The 17,228-nt window shown below is 48.5% G+C and overlaps 2 protein-coding genes across 6 annotated transcripts; both read left to right on the forward strand.

The window, feature by feature from the left end:
- The first annotated feature begins 234 nt into the window (after positions 1-234).
- On the forward strand, positions 235-16,209 carry LOC148143847 (uncharacterized). 5 transcript variants are annotated; one of them, XM_087974487.1, is made up of 2 exons: positions 235-583; positions 14,329-16,209. In XM_087974487.1, the coding sequence occupies exon 2, from the start codon at positions 14,737-14,739 to the stop codon at positions 15,760-15,762; it is 1,026 nt and encodes a 341-aa protein (XP_087830613.1). In that variant the 5' UTR covers positions 235-583; positions 14,329-14,736; the 3' UTR covers positions 15,763-16,209. The 5 variants fall into 5 exon arrangements, with proteins under 5 accessions (XP_087830613.1, XP_087830614.1, XP_087830615.1 ...); XM_087974488.1 differs by lacking the exon at positions 235-583 and adding an exon at positions 6,690-6,820; XM_087974489.1 differs by lacking the exon at positions 235-583 and adding an exon at positions 9,981-10,300.
- Positions 8,359-12,216, forward strand: LOC148143848 (uncharacterized). The gene is made up of 2 exons (XM_087974490.1): positions 8,359-9,879; positions 12,025-12,216. Exon 1 carries the CDS (start codon positions 8,395-8,397, stop codon positions 9,292-9,294), a length of 900 nt encoding a protein of 299 aa, XP_087830616.1. The 5' UTR covers positions 8,359-8,394; the 3' UTR covers positions 9,295-9,879; positions 12,025-12,216.
- Positions 16,210-17,228: the final 1,019 nt, after the last annotated feature.

The following is a 17,228-nucleotide window of genomic DNA, read 5'->3' on the forward strand; positions in this document are numbered from 1 at the left end:
AACATTGTAAATGCACCACCCTCCACCACTTCGTCTGGCAGTTCATTCCGTACACACACCACCCTCTGCGAAAAAGTTGCCTCTTCGGACCATTTTAAATCTTTCTCCCCTCATCTTAAACCGATGCCCTCCAGTTTACAACTTCATCTGCCCTGGTGAAAAGGCTTACAAAAGTTGAGCAGCCAGACAAAATGCAAAAAGAATACAACGTCGAGCTACAGGGAAAAATAAAATTGTGGCTCCAGCCGTTTTTTCTCCTTTTGGCCTTTCGATCCTTTACATCTGTCAGTAACAGTAGTCACCAAAGCGCACACTGCGCATGCTCCGAGGTGTCAGCGAGGAAGGCGCATGCTCACCGGTGTCAGCAAAGTAGTACGCATGCTCCTCGAAGTCCGAAGAACGGCACGCGACTTCCTTTTGATGGACCAATGGTAAAGCCTGGAGGACCGGATGGAGATTGGTCCTCCTGCCAGTTAGAGCACCCCTATTGTCTGAATGCAGAAGGAGGACCATAAGCTTCTGTAGCTGCTGTGAAGATTGAGCTTCAGCCCAGACTGTAACTTGCTTCTTCTGTCCAACATCTGTGAGTACAGCACTTTCTTTTCTCACCCCCTTTTCCATTTAGTTTTCATTTTGGTGTTCAATTATAGTCATAGAGATGGACAGTACGGAAACAGACCCTTCGGTCCAACTCGTTCATGTCGGCCAGATATTGCAACCTAATCTAGTCCCGCTTGCCAGCACCCAGCCGATATCCCTGTTCATATAGTGTTGATTTGCAGCAGCTGAAAGGAAAGGGAGTGATTCTCTGGGGTGGAGACAGACTCAGGAAATGTTGGACCAGGTCTGTGTCTCAGTTGGCAAACACATGGCAAATGCAGTACCTCAATGTGAAGCTATAGCCTTTGCCGTGGCAAGAAAAACAGAAAGGTGGTGCGTTTTTAAATGTGATACATTGGGATGTGGAGAAAGTGAGGATTGCAGATGCTGAGGATCAGAGTTGCATCCATATTCCCAATTTCTTCATCTCCACTGCATCTGCTCCCAGGAGGACCAGTTCCAATACCGTACAACCCAGATGGCCTCCTTCTTCAAAGACAGCAATTTCCCCCCAGACATGATCGACAATGCTCTCCACCGCATCTCCTCCACTTCCCGCTCCTCTGCCCTTGAGCCCCGTCCCTCCAATCGCCACCAGGCCAGAACCCCACTGGTCCTCACCTACCACCCCACCAACCTCCATATACATCGTATCATCCGTCGTCATTTCTGCCACCTCCAAACGGACCCCATCACCAGGAATATGTTTCCCTCCCCTCCCCTATCAGCGTTCCGAAAAGACCACTCCCTCCGTGACTCCCTCGTCAGGTCCACAGCCCCCACCAACCCAACCTCCACTCCCGGCACCTTCCCCTGCAACCGCAAGAAATGCAAAACTTGCGCCCACACCTTCAGATTCCTGAAGAAAAGCTCATGCCCGAAACGACGATTCTCCTGCTCCTTGGATGCTGCCTGACCTGCTGTGCTTTTCCAGCAACACATTTTCAGCCCACACCTTCCCCCCCCTTAGTTCCCTCCAAGGCCCCAAGGGATCCTTCCATATCCACCACAAATTCACCAGCACCTCCACACACATCATTTACTGCATCCGCTGCACCCGATGTGGCCTCCTCTACATTGGGGAGACAGGCCGCCGACTTGCAGAACGTTTCAGAGAACACCTCTAGGACACCCGGACCAACCAACCCAACCACCCCGTGGCTCAACACTTCAACTCCCCCTCCCACTCCACCAAGGACATGCAGGTCCTTGGACTCCTCCATCGCCAGACCATGGCAACATGACAGCTGGAGGAAGAGCGCCTCATCTTCCGCCTAGGAACCCTCCAACCACAAGGGATGACCTCCGATTTCTCCAGTTTCCTCATTTCCCCTCCCCCCACCTTGACTCAGTCCCAACCCTCAAACCCAGCATCACCTTCCTAACCTGCAATCTTCTTCCTGACCTCTCCGCCCCCACCCCCACTCCAGCCTATCACCCTCACCTTAACCTCCTTCTACCTATCGCATTTCCAACGCCCCTCCTCCAAGTCCCTCCTCCCCACCTTTTATCTTAGCCTGCTTGCCACACTTTCCTCATTCCTGAAGAAGGGCTCATGTCCGAAACGTCGATTCTCATGCTCCTTGGATGCTGCCTGACTTGCTGCACTTTTCCACCAACATATTTTCTGCTCTGATCTCCAGCATCTGCGGTCCTCACTTTCTCCTAAAAGTACAGCTAATCAGGCAGCATGAGAGTTGATGTTTTGGGCACAAGCCCTTCGTCAACAATGATGTGTAGATGTACAATGGGACCTCAGTGTCCTTCTGCACCAGTCACTGCCAGTTGTCGGACAGGTGCAGCAAGCTATCAGCAAGGCAAGTGGTATATTAGCAAGAGGAATTGAGTTCAGAAGTGGGGATGTCTTCCTTCTGTTAGGGGGGTCATTGAACGTATTCACTGCTGAGTTCATCTGATATTTTGAACAACAATGAAATGGATGTTTATGGGGGATATTAAGAAAATGGTTTCAAGACCAGCATAGAACAGTTACAGTGTCAGACAGCACAGAAACAGCCCCTTCAGTCCAACTAGTCCATGCTGACTATGTTCTCTAACTAAACTAGTCCCACCTACCAGTATTTGGTCCATATCCTCTGAATCTTTCCTATTCAGATACTTATCCAAATGTCCTTTAAATGCTATAACTGCACCACTTCCTCTGGACATTCATTCCACACGCGAACCACTCTGTGTAAAATGAAAAATAATGTCCCTCATGTTTTTCAAATCTTTCTCCTCTCTCCTTCAAAATTTGCTCCCTAATCTTGAAACCCCCACCCAAGGGAAAGGACATCTGCCATTCACGTTAGCTAGATCTGTCATGATTTAATCACCCTCAGTAAGGTCACCTCTCAACCTCCTATGCTCCAATGAAAAATGTCCCAGCCTGTCCACCAAAATGTAGGTATATTCATATCCAGTTATGATCTGTGCAATACTGGTCCAGGCACGAAAGACCAAATGTCCTAGTCCTGCTCCCAATTCTCACCCTCTGTGTCCAGGACAGCAAGAGACCATAACACATTGGAGCTGAGATTAAGCCATTCAGCCCATCAGGTCTGCTGATAGCACACAATCGCAGCTGATAAGTTTCTCAGGCCCATTCTCTTGCTTTCTCCCCGTAACCCTTGATCCCCTTGATACTCAAGAACCTGTCTACCTCGGTCTTAAATATTCTCAATGACCTGTCCTTTACAGCCTTCTGTGGCAATGAATTCCAAAGATTCACCACTCTCTGGTTGAAGGAGTTTCTCCTTATCACAGTTCCAAAAGGCCTTCCCTTTACTCAAAGGCTGTGCCTTCAGGTTCTTGTCTCTCCTACCAATGGAAACATCTTCCCAACATCCAGTCTGTCCATGCCATTCAGTATTCTGTATGTTTCAATTAGAGTGTGGGCCTGTGTATCAGCATGAACCAGACCCTTCAGGATGAGATGCAGCAGGAATTAGGTGGGATTAAGATTTTCAGCTTCTAGGGAATAAGAGAGTTTGCTATAAATGGGAATTGAGCAGATGGGTCATTGGGCCGAGGAGTGGGAGATGGAGTTTAATTTAGACAAATGTGAGGAGTTGTATTTTGGTCAAGCAATCCAGGCAGAACTGACACAGTTAAGGGGAGTGTTGCTGAACAAAGACCTTGGAGTGCAGGTTCATAATTCCTTGAAAGTGGAGTCTCAGGTAGCTACGATAGTAAAGAAGGCATTCAGTATGCTTTCCTTTCTTGGTCAGAGCATTGAGTATGGGAGTTGGGAGGTCATGTGGCCGTTGTCCACGAAATTGGTTGGGCCACTTTTGGAACACTGCATTCAATTCTAGTCTCCTTGATATAGAAAAGATGTTGTGAAACTTTGAAAGAGGTTGGAAAAGATTTACAAGGTTGTTGCCAGACGTGGAGGGTTTAAACTACTGGGAGAGGGAGAATAGGCCAGGGATATTTTCCCTGGAGCATCAGAGACTGAGGGCATTGACGTTGTAACGGGCATGGATAGGGTGAATACCCAAGATCTTTTCCCCGGGATGGTGCAGTCCAAAACTAGACGGTGCATATTTGAGGTGAGAGGAGAATGATTCATAAGTGTGGTTGTGAAGATTGGACTTTCAGAGCAGCTGTCAAAGATGTTTTGCCCTGACTGGGAGCAGAAGTTGTAACAGTGAAATCTTTCATTTATGAGCAAACAACTGAGTGAGTGAGTCCGTCCGGGATTTTGGGGGTAAGTGGGAATTCATTGCACTTTGGGGATGCAGCCCTTCCCTATCCAGTCATTTCTGCTGTTGGGTGAGACTAGACCTCAAGATTAGGGGGAGTAGCTTTCAAACACCCATTAGGAGAGAATCTATGGAATTCTCTGCCCAATGAAGCAGTAAAGGCCACTTCAGTATATTGAAGACACAGTTGGATGGGTTTTTGCATGGTTGGTGAATTAAGGGTAGCTTTGACAATGCAGGGAGGAGGAGCTGCGATGATCTTAATGAATGGCAGAGTAGGCCTGACAGGACAAATGGCCTACTCCTGCTTTTCCCATGGCTAACCCAGCTTCAGGATGACAAGGATTGGATCCTGAATATTGAGGGGGTAGTCAAATGGGAAGCGAGGTCAAGGTAGAGGGTTGGCACTGCTAATCAAAGCATTGATCACAGGGTAGTCTGGTGTCAGCTCAGATTTCAAGTCCTGATTTCTCTCTCCTCTGTTGATCTCCCTGTTCGCTTAGAGTAAGATGTTGGCCTGTCAGCTCTGCTGGATTTCTGCTGAAGCTTTGACACCCATTTTTACACCATTTGGAACAATAAAACATTGGGTCAATTGAGACCCAACCCACCATCTCTCAGCCTGTTAACCATTCAGATACAGTGTTGTCATAGCAGGGAATCAAACAAGAAAAACGAATCAAAATTAAAAATAAATAGATCCTCGTGCTTAATGTTTGTTCACTAGTAAGTAAACTAGAATAGGGTTCTCCCAGGATTCTTATAGTGCCCTATTTTGAGGAATTCTGTCCCTTACATCTAACTATTAGTCCCCAGCTATAATTTACAACAACATTTACAACCACAGAAATAAAGCATGTTATCTCAATGTCTGTGTGATATGCAGCACAGAAATAGACTTTTTATTTCTCTCATGCGTGTGTGTGTGTACACACAAGTCCATTGCAGTGAATTTATATTTGCAGCATTATATTTGCCGATACATTCTATTTTGCTCCTAAAATGAACAATCTCCAGGCAGTCAATACATGTAGTATTATGTAAATTCAACTTTTGAAAATAGAACCAGCCTGACTCAAGGTTAGGATACAGACAGACTCTGATCTCACACCTTTCATGCATTGTCTGAGCTGAAATAGTCGTAGAGATGTACAGCACAGAAATAGACCCTGCGATCCAACTTGTCCATGCTGACTAGATATCCCAACCCATCTAGTCCTACCTTCTCACACCCACCCCATATCCCTCCAAACCCTTGCTATTCATATATTCCATCCAGATCCCTTTCAAATGTTGCAATTGTACTAGCCTCCACCTCTTCCTCTTGCAGCTCATTCCGTACATGTACCACCCTCTTTGTGTAAAGGTTGCCCCTTAGGTCTCTTTTATATCTTTCCCCTCTCACCCTAAACATATGCCCTCTAGTTCTGCCATTCCCCCCTCCCTCCCCAACCCCCCACTCTCCTCCCCCCCAACCCCCCACTCTCCTCCCCCCCAACCCCCCACTCTCCTCCCCCCCAACCCCCCACTCTCTCCCCCCCCAACCCCCCACTCTCCTCCCCCCCAACCCCCCACTCTCCTCCCCCCCAACCCCCCACTCTCCTCCCCCCATCCCCCCAGACTGAAAGATGTCATCTTTTGTTATAAAACCATTGTTATCTCGAAGGTGCCTTGCAGGAAATTGTGGGATTTACATATTTGTGATACCTGCAACACATTCTAAAAGATGAAAGATTACACAATCCAGCTTTGTTCAATAGATCATTTCAGTGGCAGGGCACTGTCATGTTTTTTCATAAATTCTATGCGTTATGATCTTATTCTCCACAACCACATGAAGGAGCAGCGCTCCAAATGCTGCTACTTTCAAATAAACCTGTTGGATGATAACCTGGCGTTGTGTGATTTTTAACTTTGCCAATCCACCTTTACCTGGACAATGCTAAATTACCCATAGTGCCAGGGTTGTGCAGGCTCGGGTGGATTAGTCAGGGGGTGAATGTAGAGGAATGGGTGTGGGTGGGTTACCCTTTGGAGGGTCGGTGTGGACTCGTTGGGCCGAATTGCCTGCTTCCACACTATGGGGATTTGTTGAAGGGAAGGGATTTTCCCAACTGTGCAGGGCAGCGCCGGCCGTCCGGAGCGGACGTAATGCGGGTCAGTCTGACACCGACCGCAGCAGGCGCAGTGAGGGTCAGCTGGACGCCGGCCATCCGCAGCAGGCGCAGTGAGGGCCAGCCGGACGCCGTCCGTCCGGAGCAGGAGCAGTGAGGGTCAGCCGGACGCCGTCCGTCCGGAGCAGGCGCAGTGAGGGCCAGCCGGACGCCGTCCGTCCGGAGCAGGCGCAGTGAGGGCCAGCCAGACGCCGTCCGTCCGGAGCAGGCGCAGTGAGGGCCAGCCGGACGCCATCCAATCCGAGCAGGCGCAGTAAGGGTCAGCCGGACGCTTTCCGTCCGGAGCGGGCGCAGCGAGGGCCAGCCGGATCCAGGCCCTCCGGAGCACGTGTAATGCAGGTCAGTGGGACGCCGGCCATCTGGAGCAGGCGTAATGCGGGTCAATCGCACGCCGGAGTCCGGAGCCGGCGCAGTGCGGGGGCTGGGTGTTGGCCTCGGTCCGCCCTTGTGAATCATTATTGATGTCACAACGCGGAAGTGGCCCTGTCAGTTTCAGAGTGAAACTCTTTCCGTCTGGGCAACTCTTCATCCTGGGGGCGAGAGAGAGAAGGGAGGGACATTTGTTCACTTTAGCAACTGGAGTGAACAAACTCCGCTATGAATCTTAATTACCCGTGTGAGTGAAGATGGTATTATAGATTGTTTTCCCTAGCGCGGCAGTGTCTGAGGGGTGACCTTATAGACTTGTATAAAATCATCAGTGGTGTGGATCGCGTAAATAGACAAGGTCTTTTACCTGGGATAGGGGAGTCCAGGACGAGGTAGTAACAAGGTTTAGGGTGAGAGTGGGTGGGGTGGACATTTAAAAGCATCAGAAGGGGCAAATTTTTCATGCAGAGCCTGGTGCATGTTTGGAATGAGCTGCCAGAGGAAGTGATGGAGGTTGGTACAATTACAGTATGTAAAAGACATTTGGATTGGTGTATGAATAGAAAGGGTTAAGAAGCATATGGGCCAAGTGCTGGCAAATGCAACTAGATTAATTTAGGATATCTGGAAGACTTTGGCTGAAGGGTCATTTTCTGTGCTGTATATCTCTATGACTCTGGCTTTCCACTAATGTTTGCCACATCTGTGTGTTCAGTTTCTCTCTGGTGTCAGTGTTAACGCCTTGATGTCTCATTTTGTTCCCCTCTTCCTGGGGGCGTTAACCATTTTGTATCTGGTTGTTCCTCAAGAAGCTGCATGGCAGGTTCACCCTGAATTAACATTTTTGTTTGCTTCCCAAAATTAGACCTGTTCACTCTCAGCAGCATCCCAATGTCGTGGAAGATATTAACTTTCAGGTGGAGTTATCCAAACTTCAGAGAGATGTCAGTCTTGATATTTTTGCTTTTCTGCCCCAGTAAGATCCTGAATCAGAACCTTCAGGAGAATTAGTTAAAAGGGAGTGAGAACAGAGAGAGAGAGAGTGGGATGGTGCTTTCAATTTTGTGGAAAATTCTGCAGAAAGTAGAATTGCTTATTCTGAGTTTCTATTCTGGACTGACAGTGATGACATTTGTAATCTCTTTTTACAGAGTATTTGAAGATAGAAGTTTCAAATCAACAGATGAAGGGCTTATGCCCAAAACATCAACTCTCCTGCTCCTCAGGTGCTGCCTGACCTGATGTGCTTTTCCAGCACACTTCTCGACTCGCAGTACGGCATCTGCAATCCTCGCTTTGACATCAATATCTGACAGTCACTCAATCCATTAGGACCTCAGCAATTTTCAACTTAGATTCTGTGAGAAGGAGCAAAGCTTTTTGGTTCCTGTTTCAGTACATTTTCAGCATCAGTGGGACTGGATGAGAGACCCACTGTTGAACCGCACTGAATGTGGAGCCTGGAAGAGTGATACGGCCTGGAACGAGGAATTCACGGTGGGGAGAGGCTATACAAGTGTTTGTGTGCAGCTGAAGCTTTGGCCATGGAGAATCCTGAGGAATCTCACCCTGTGGAGAAACCGTGGAAGTGTGGCGACTGTGGAAAAGGCTTCCGTGTCCCGTCTGCCCTAGAGATTCATCAGCGCAGTCACACCAGGGAAAGGCCATTCTCCTGCACCGAGTGCAGGAAGGGTTTTACCCAGGCCTCCACCCTGCTGAGGCACCAGCTGGTCCACACGGGGGAGAGGCCATTCTCCTGCCCTGAGTGCAGGAAGGGCTTTACCCAGGCCGCCTCCATGCTGAGGCACCAGCGGCGCCACACAGGGGAGAGGCCCTTCAGGTGTCCCGAGTGTGGGAAGGGCTTTACCCGGGCCTCCATCCTGCTGACCCACCAGCGGGTCCACACAGGAGAGAGGCCATTCCCCTGCCCCGAATGCGGGAAGGCCTTCAGCAATTCCTCCCACCTTCTGACCCACCGGCGTGTCCACACGCGGGAAAGGCCCTTCAGCTGTCCCGAGTGTGGGAAGGGATTCAGTCAAGTGGGCACCTTGAGGAAGCACCAGCTGCTCCACACCGGGGAGAGGCCGTTCAGCTGCCCCAAGTGCTGGAAAGCTTTCAGTGATTCCTCTGCCCTGCTGAGACATCAGCTGGTCCACACGGGGGAGTGGCCTTTCGGGTGCCCCGACTGCGGGAAGGGCTTTAGCGATTCCTCCAATCTCCAGACCCACCGGCGGGTCCACACGGGGGAGCGCCCCTTCAGTTGTCCTGAGTGCGGGAAGGCCTTCAGCGATTCCTCTAATCTCCAGACCCACCGGCGGGTCCACACAGGGGAGAGGCCCTTCAGTTGCCTCGAGTGCGGGAAGGCCTTCACCTGCTCCTCCCTCCTGCGGAGGCACCAGCGAGTTCATTTGCCATCGCAGGGGGTTGAAGGAATGACAGCCTAGTGCCATTATCAACTGGACTAACAACCCAGTTCCGGCGAATCCTGCCGCGGGAGATGACGGAATTGGAATTCGGTCAGAAACCTGGAGTTCAGTATTTAACGATGAAACCATTTTTCGGGGCAAAGAAAACCCCCATCTGACTGACTCATGTCCTTTTTAGGGAAGGAAACTGTTGTTAGGGGAAAGGATTCACTCAGCCGTCCCAGCTGCATTGTTTCCCTGGTCTGGCTTACGCATGACTGACTCCAGACCTACAGCAGTGTGGCTCTATCTTTTTTTTCTCCCATTGGCCTTTGGATAGTTAGAAACTGTCAGTAACTCCATCTCCACAGAGTCTACTACGCATGCTCCTCAGTGTCAGCAAAAACACCGCGCATGCTTGTAGCTGTCCGCAAAAACGGCGCTATGTTGTTTTGATGGACCAATGAGGAGTACTGGAGGACCGGTAGGAGTCTAGTGTTCTTGTTAAACACAGCCTCTCTATTGTCTGAAGGTGGACCATTAGCTTCTCAAGCTGCTGCTGCTTCTCTCTATGAATGAAGATTGAGATTCACCACAGACTGGAACTTCCTCTGTCCAACATCTGTGAGCACAGCGATCTCTCTTCTCTCCCCCTCTTCTACTCTTTTTTTTCATGTTGGGGTTCAATTTGTGACTTGAAGCAACTAAAAGCAAAGGGAGGGAATCCAGGGAGGGGACAGACTGGAAAAGTTGGTCCAAGTCTGTGTCTCAATTGGCAAACACATGGCAAATGTATTACCTCAGTGTGAAGTTATAGCCGGTGTTGTGGAAAAAGAAAACAGCACAAAACATTGTTTAAATGATCATATATTGGGATGGCAGAAGCTGGAGATCAGAGTCAAAAAATGTGGCACTGGAAGCACAGCAGGTCAGACAGCATCCGAGGAGCAGGAGAGTTGATGTTTCAGGCACAAGCCCTTCATCAGGAATGTTGTGTGGATGGACAAAGAGGTCTCAGCGTTTTTTCACACCAGGAGAAATTGAGGTCTGCAGATGCTGGAGATCAGAGTTGAGAGTGTTGCTGGAAAAGCACAGCTGTTCAGGCAGCATCAGAGGAGCAGGAGAATCGACGTTTTGGGCTGATTCTCCTGCTTCTTGGATGCTGCCTGACCTGCTGTGCTTTTCCAGCAACATGTTCTTCTACACCAATCAATGCCAGTTGTCAGACAGGTGCAGCAAGCAATGCGCAAGGCAAGTGGTATATTAGCAAGAGGAACTGAGTTCAGAAGTGGGGATGTCTTCCTGCAGGTATGGGGTCACTGAATACATTCAAGGCTGAGTTCATCTGATATTTTAAACAACAATGAATTGGATGGGCATTGGGGAAGGCAAGAAAATGGTTGTGATGACCAGTAAAAGAAGAGTTAAAGTCAGACAACACAGAAACAGACCCTTATCCGAGGATGGATGTGGTGTTCCCTACATTGGACAAACAGGCAGAAAACTAGCCACTAGGATATATGAACATCAACTAGCCACAAAAAGACATCACCCACTATCCCTAGTATCCTTACAGATGCATGAGGAAGGACACCACTTCGACTGGCACAACACATCCACCCCAGGATAAGCCAAACAGAGACACGCATGAGAATTCCTAGAAGCATAGCATTCCAACCAGAATTCTATCAACAAATACATTGACTTGGATCCCATTTACACCCACCCCCCCCCCCCCCCGAAAAAGAACAGGAAATGACATTGCCATACGAAATGATGCCACCACAGGAAATGACATCACCAACCCAAACATCTAAATAGAAAGTGGGCTACACCACTGGTGCTTCATCTGGAGGCTCACTGCAGATGTTACCGAGTATAGTGATGGAAAATGAACCTTTCAGCTCAGTGAGCAAACCTACATCCAGAACCTCACCCTGAGCTACAAACCTTCTCAAAACTCACCAGTTTCATGTTCCAATCTGGTTGCTGAAATTCTTCATATTGATGGATCCACTCCAATTAAACACTGGGAAGAATGAAGCCACTGGTTTCCAGTTTTTGCATCCATCTTCATTCCTCAGCCTCCATTCTCTCCCTTATAACTCTCAGATTCAGCCAGGCTGTTCATAACTTGCTGCATTGGATTCTGAGAGGAGCTTCTGACCTGTGCCAGCACAAAGCCTCCTGTATCCACCTCTGTCATCTCATTCGAGCCTGTCCCATTCCCAAAGTAGCTGCTGCTGCCGGAATCATCTTTGGTCCCTTCCTTACATCCAGGCTTGACTACTTCACTGCTGCAATCAATAATTTTACGCATTTGCCCTTCTGTAAACTTGAAATCATCTAAGACTTTGCTCTTGTATCATGGCAACAATTCTCATTCCTCTGTGGCTCATGTGTCCACTGACCTGTGCTGGTGCCCATTCAAGCAACAACCAAATTTTAAAATTCTCATTTTAGTCTTCAAATCTCTCCAATGGTTTCTCCCATCTTTATCTTTGTAATCTCTGTATGTTGAGATGAGTGTGCTGCTCCAATAGTGAGTGTCTTTGAACAGAACTTGCAGGTAATGGTCTCCCATGTAACTGCTGCTCTTGACCTTCTTAACGGTAGTAGTTTGAAAGGAGCTATCTAAAGAGTTTTGACTTTCCAAACATCCTGATATTGCTTCCTTGATAATTGATTCTAACAACTTCCCATTAACAGCTGTTGAACTAACTGGTCTGCAATTTCTCACGTATTGCTTCTCTCCCTTTTTGAATACAGGTGTTACATTAGTATTTTTCCACTCCAGTGGATTCATAAGATATCAGAGGCCATTCAGCCCAGCAAGTCTGCTCCGTCACCCAATCATGGCTGAAGTCAACTCCTTTCTGGCGCTTTCTCTTCGTAACCTTTGATCACCTTGACAATCAAGAATCTACCTATCTCAGTCTTAAATAAACTCAATAAATCTTTCTTGTGTCCAAGGAATTTTGGAATATTGTAACTAATGTATCCACTGCCTTTAGTACATTAGAATGTGGGCCATTAGGCCCAGGGGACCTGTCCGCCCTCAATCCCGATAGTGTACCTATCGACGTTGATTGTTTAAGTTCTACCCTTTCTACAGCCTCTGACTTGCCTGTTCCAATAGGGATAGTATTGCTGTCCTCCAATGTGAAAGCTGAGGAAAGTTTTGATTTAGCAGCTTTGCTATTTCAGTGTTCCCCCATTAACTCAGCGGTTTCACCTTCCAAGGGACCAACATTTACTTCAGCGATTCTGTTCCCTTCAGCATTCCAATACAAGCTCTTGCTATTCTTTTTGATATTTTGTGTTGGGTTTATTTCGCAATTTACCTTACCTATTTTTATGAAATTTATTCATATCCGTTTGTTTATGTCTGAAAGTTTCTCAATGCTTCAGCCTTCCAGAGGTCTGGAATAACATTTCTGAAAATTGAAAGAAAATACGTTCAAACTTAAAAGAAACTCACCTTGCAAGTGGCTGTGGGCGGGGAAAGCGATCGCCCCGCCCCCATTGTCACCGAATTCTTGGAGGACTCCTCCGACCGCGCCACTTCGGCGGTGATGACGTCACCAGGAGGGACCCGCCCCCTGAGCTGGCGCATGTGCAATGGGACAAAGACAGTGTGACTGAGTGTGGGAGAGGAATGGCGCCGGCGGCTGAAGGAACAAGAACAGGAGCCGCTGGAAAAGCTGAGCAGGTCCGGCAGCACGTGTCGGGAGGAATGTGAGGAGGTGTTTCGGGTCCGGGGATCCTCCTTCAGAACAGGACCAGGTTTCAGGAACATCCCGGGGAAGTCGCCAGGCCCGAGCGCCAAGACCTGGCTCCTGCTCCCGGGGAGAGGAGACAGTGAGACAGGGTAGGATTGGGAACCGCGGGAGGAGGGAGACTGGGGAGTTTATAAACTCCTAGGGGGAGGCTCAGGCCTCCAATAGAAGCCCCGCAGGCCCAGTGTTTACTTCACCGGCGAAGAAGCTCTCGGGTTGCCCGGGCAACCGGCCGCCAGCTTTGTGAGGGTCAGGCGCATGTTGTCTTGGGACGGGGTTGTTGGATTGTTGTATAATATTGATCTCCTCTGTACTTTTAATCTTGAATATTTTTAAAATGTACACTGGCTTCAATTTCTGAATTCTAAGTACAGAAGCAAAATATAAACATCTCCTTACATGTATCCCAACACGTGCATAGGAGCTAAGACTGCCTCAAGATTTACTGAGGTGCTGAATCAATAGCTCTTTCCCTTTTGATTAATGAAGATGGTGCCCAGCAGACTCCTGCACACAGCCTGTTCTGTCAGCGTTTATGGGAGAGATATGATAGCAAAACCCGTGAAGCCAAGTAATTTGAAGTCACACTTTAGTGCTTTAATCCCCTCAAATTCAGCATTACGTCAAGGCTGTAGGTGTACCAGACTCCCGAGGACAGCCAGGATGGATAACAAAGAGGAGAGCTGAGGTGTTATCCTCGTCAAGCCTGTAACTTCTGCAAAAAACACCATCAAGTTAATTAAATGCAATGTCCCCTTCAGCAATCCCACGCTGGCTCTTCTTAATCCACCTTTCTCCATGTGACTACAAATTTTGACCAGAATAACTATTTCTGCTTTTCCACCAAATTTAAACTGGCTGCCCTCTAATTGCTGAGTATATCTTTACAACCTTTCTTAAACAAGGCTAAAGTGTTTGCAGTTTTCCAGTCACTTCCTCCAATTCCATGGAAGACTGTTGAATTATGTTGAATGCTCCCACAATTTCTGTCGTCCCTTTCTTCAAGATCCTTGGATATATTTCATCAAGTCCCAGTGCCTTGTCAACTTCTAAGTGCCAACAGCTTATCGAAGACTTCTTTCATATTAATTTTGAACTTATACAGTGACAAAGTCACCTTGTTGGTTGCCCCGTAAGAATTGATTAGAGCAGAGTGAGAACAGAGGGGGAGAGAGTGGGATGGTGTTTTCAATTTTGTGAAATAAGAAAAGAATATTCTGCAGAAAGTAGAATTGCTTGTTCTGAATTTCTACCCTGCACTGACAGTGATGAATTTTATAATTTCTTTTTGCAGCGTATTTGAAGATCTGAAGACAGAAGTTTCAAAATGAACAGGTACAGGCGTTATGCCGGAAACATTGACTCTCCTGCACCTCGGATGCTGCCTGACCTGCTGTGCTTTTCCAGTGCTGCGCTTTTTGTCTCTGACTCTCCAGCGACTGCAGTCCTCACTTTGACATCAATGTCTGACAGTCACCCAATTCATCAGGACCGCAACAATTTTCAACCATGATTCTGTGAGAAGGAAACAAACTTTTTGGTTCTTGTTTGAGTACTTTTTCAGCATCAATGGGACTAGATGAGAGACCCTACTGTTGCAGCGCACTGAGCGTGGAGCGTGTAACAGCTATACGGCCTGAAAACATGAATTCACAGTGGGGAGGGGCTGTACAAGTGTTTGCGTACAGCTGAAGCTTCAGCCATGGAGAAACTGGAGGAATCCCGCCCTGTGGAGAAACCATGGAAGTGTGGTAACTGTGGGAAAGGCTTTCATGCCCCGTCTGCCCCAGAGACTTATCAGCGCAGCCACACCGGGGAAAGGCCATTCTCCTGCCCAGTCTGTAGGAAGGCCTTCAGCAAATCCTCTGACCTGCTAAAGCACCACCAGATCCACAGAGGGGAGAGGCCATTCAGCTGCCCTGAGTGCGGCAAGGCATTCAGCAGTTCCACCACCCTGCTGACCCACAAGCGGGTCCAGGCGGGGGAAAGGCCCTTCAGCAATTCCTCCGACCTCCTGAAGCACCAGCGGGTCCACACAGGGGAGAGGCCATTCTCCTGCCCTGACTGCGGACAGGCCTTCGGTGATTCCTCTGCCCTGCTGACCCACCGGCGGGTCCACACAGGGGAAAGGCCCTTCAGCTGTCCCAACTGCGGGAAGGCCTTCAGCAATTCCTCTGACCTGCTGAAGCACCAGCGGGTCCACACGGGGGAGAGGCCGTTCTCCTGTCCCGAGTGTGGGAAGGCCTTCAGCTATTCCTCTGCCTTGCTGGCCCACCGGCGGGTCCACACCGGGGAAAGGCCCTTCAGCTGCCCCGAGTGTGGGAAGGCCTTCAGCAGTTCCTCCTACAGGCTGAACCACCAACGGGTCCACACGGGTGAAAGGCCTTTCAGCTGCTTAGAGTGCGGGAAAGCCTTCAGCAATTCCTCCAACCTACTGACCCACCGGCGTGTCCACACAGGGGAGAGACCCTTCAGCTGTCCAGAGTGCGGGAAGGCCTTCAACAGTTCCTCCCACCTGCTGACCCATCAGCGGGTCCACACGGGGGAGAGGCCGTTCCCCTGCACCGTGTGCGGGAAGGCTTTTAGCAATTCCTCCAACCTGCTGAACCACCAGCGGGTCCACACGGGCGAGAAGCCCTTCACCTGCTCTCAGTGTGGGAAGGGTTTCACACGCTTCTTCAACCTGCGGAGCCACCAGCGAGTTCACGCGCCATTGCAGGAGGATTGAAGGAGCAACGGGTTGGTGGTGGTGTTGGGTGTGGAGAGTGTGTGCGCTTTGACCTTGAGCTGTTTTTTTAAAAAGAACTACTTTTTCTATGCCTTTTTGCTGGGGGGAATCTGAAGCTGTAACAAAGTTGGTCACAGTAAAGTTTACCTGAACTTAACGTCGGGTTCAGGCTCTCATTGAAAGCTTTGAGCTCCAAATGGTTTTTGTTTTAAAGCTGCTCATTTCTTTCAGCCTCCTGCACTAAGTTTCCAATGTCGTGTATCAGATGGAGTAGTGAATGAGTAGCTACTATCGTTAGAAATTGTAAATTTTTCAGGAGTGCAGGTACTGCACCATTTCATCAGCATTGTAAAGTTTACTGGCAGCAGTAAAGGGTGTGGGCCGAGTTCACTAGAAACGATGTGGAGGGGCCGGTGTTGAACTGGGGTGGGTAAAGTTAAAAAGCACCAGGTTATAGTCCAACAGGTGTATTTGGATGCACTAGCTTTCAGAGTACTGCTCCTTCATTAGGTAGCTGTGGAGCAGGATCATAAGACACAGAATTTAAAGCAAAAGATCACAGTGTCATGCAACAGAAATGATATATTGAAAAAAACCTGGATTGCTGTTAAGTCTTTCATCTTTTAGAATAGGTTGCAGGTTTTGCTTCATTAATGTATAAATCCCAGAATATTTTTTAAGTCAGTCTCGAGATGACTTAAGGTTTTATAAAAATAGGTGACATCTCAGCTCTCACAATGTATGAAAGGTGTGAAGTTTGAGTGTGTCTGTATCCAAATCTTGAATCAGAATGGTTCTATTATCAAAGTAGGAATTTATAAAATAATACATGGATTGACTACCTGCCGATTTCTGCTCAAAGCGCACATCGAATGTATCTGCAAATGCAAATTCACCACATAGACCCATGTGTATGTGTTTGCAAGTGTGCATGCTTGGTAACGTTTGTGTGATGGAGTATAAGCCTCTGAGAAGGCGTGTGTGGGGTGTGTTTGTATGTGTGTGTCTGAGAGACCATGTGTATGTAAGAGAGCGTGTGAGTGTATAATGTAGTGGAGTGACCCAAGGTCCCTGTTGAGACCATCCTCATGGGTTCCGAACTTGGCTATCAGCCTCTGCTTGGCCACTAAAAACAATTGAGCAGTTATACAACATGCATTGGAGCGTACTGGGTGGAACTTATCTTTTGCTTTGCAGAAGGTGGGAGGCTCTGGATGAGAGCAAACACATGCTGGAAGACCTTCAGCTCAGAGTTGGAGCTGGAAGCCAGGCTGCATACACATCAGGGGAAAACTTAACCAGTTTTTTATTCCGGGTAATGGTCATTCATCTCCAGACAGAGCCTTCTCATTGGGTCAGTGGACAGGATCAGGTGGGTATGAGTGTGAATCACGCAGGTAAAGAGGATCTGAGAGAGGGCTGCAGGGGGGAGGAGCTAACTGGCTGGGTGGTGGGAGGAAGAACAA

This window comes from Chiloscyllium plagiosum, unplaced genomic scaffold, assembly GCF_037043375.1.
Source record: "Chiloscyllium plagiosum isolate Xiang-an unplaced genomic scaffold, Cpla_swu_hap1 HiC_scaffold_27, whole genome shotgun sequence".
Classification (NCBI taxonomy): domain Eukaryota; kingdom Metazoa; phylum Chordata; class Chondrichthyes; order Orectolobiformes; family Hemiscylliidae; genus Chiloscyllium; species Chiloscyllium plagiosum.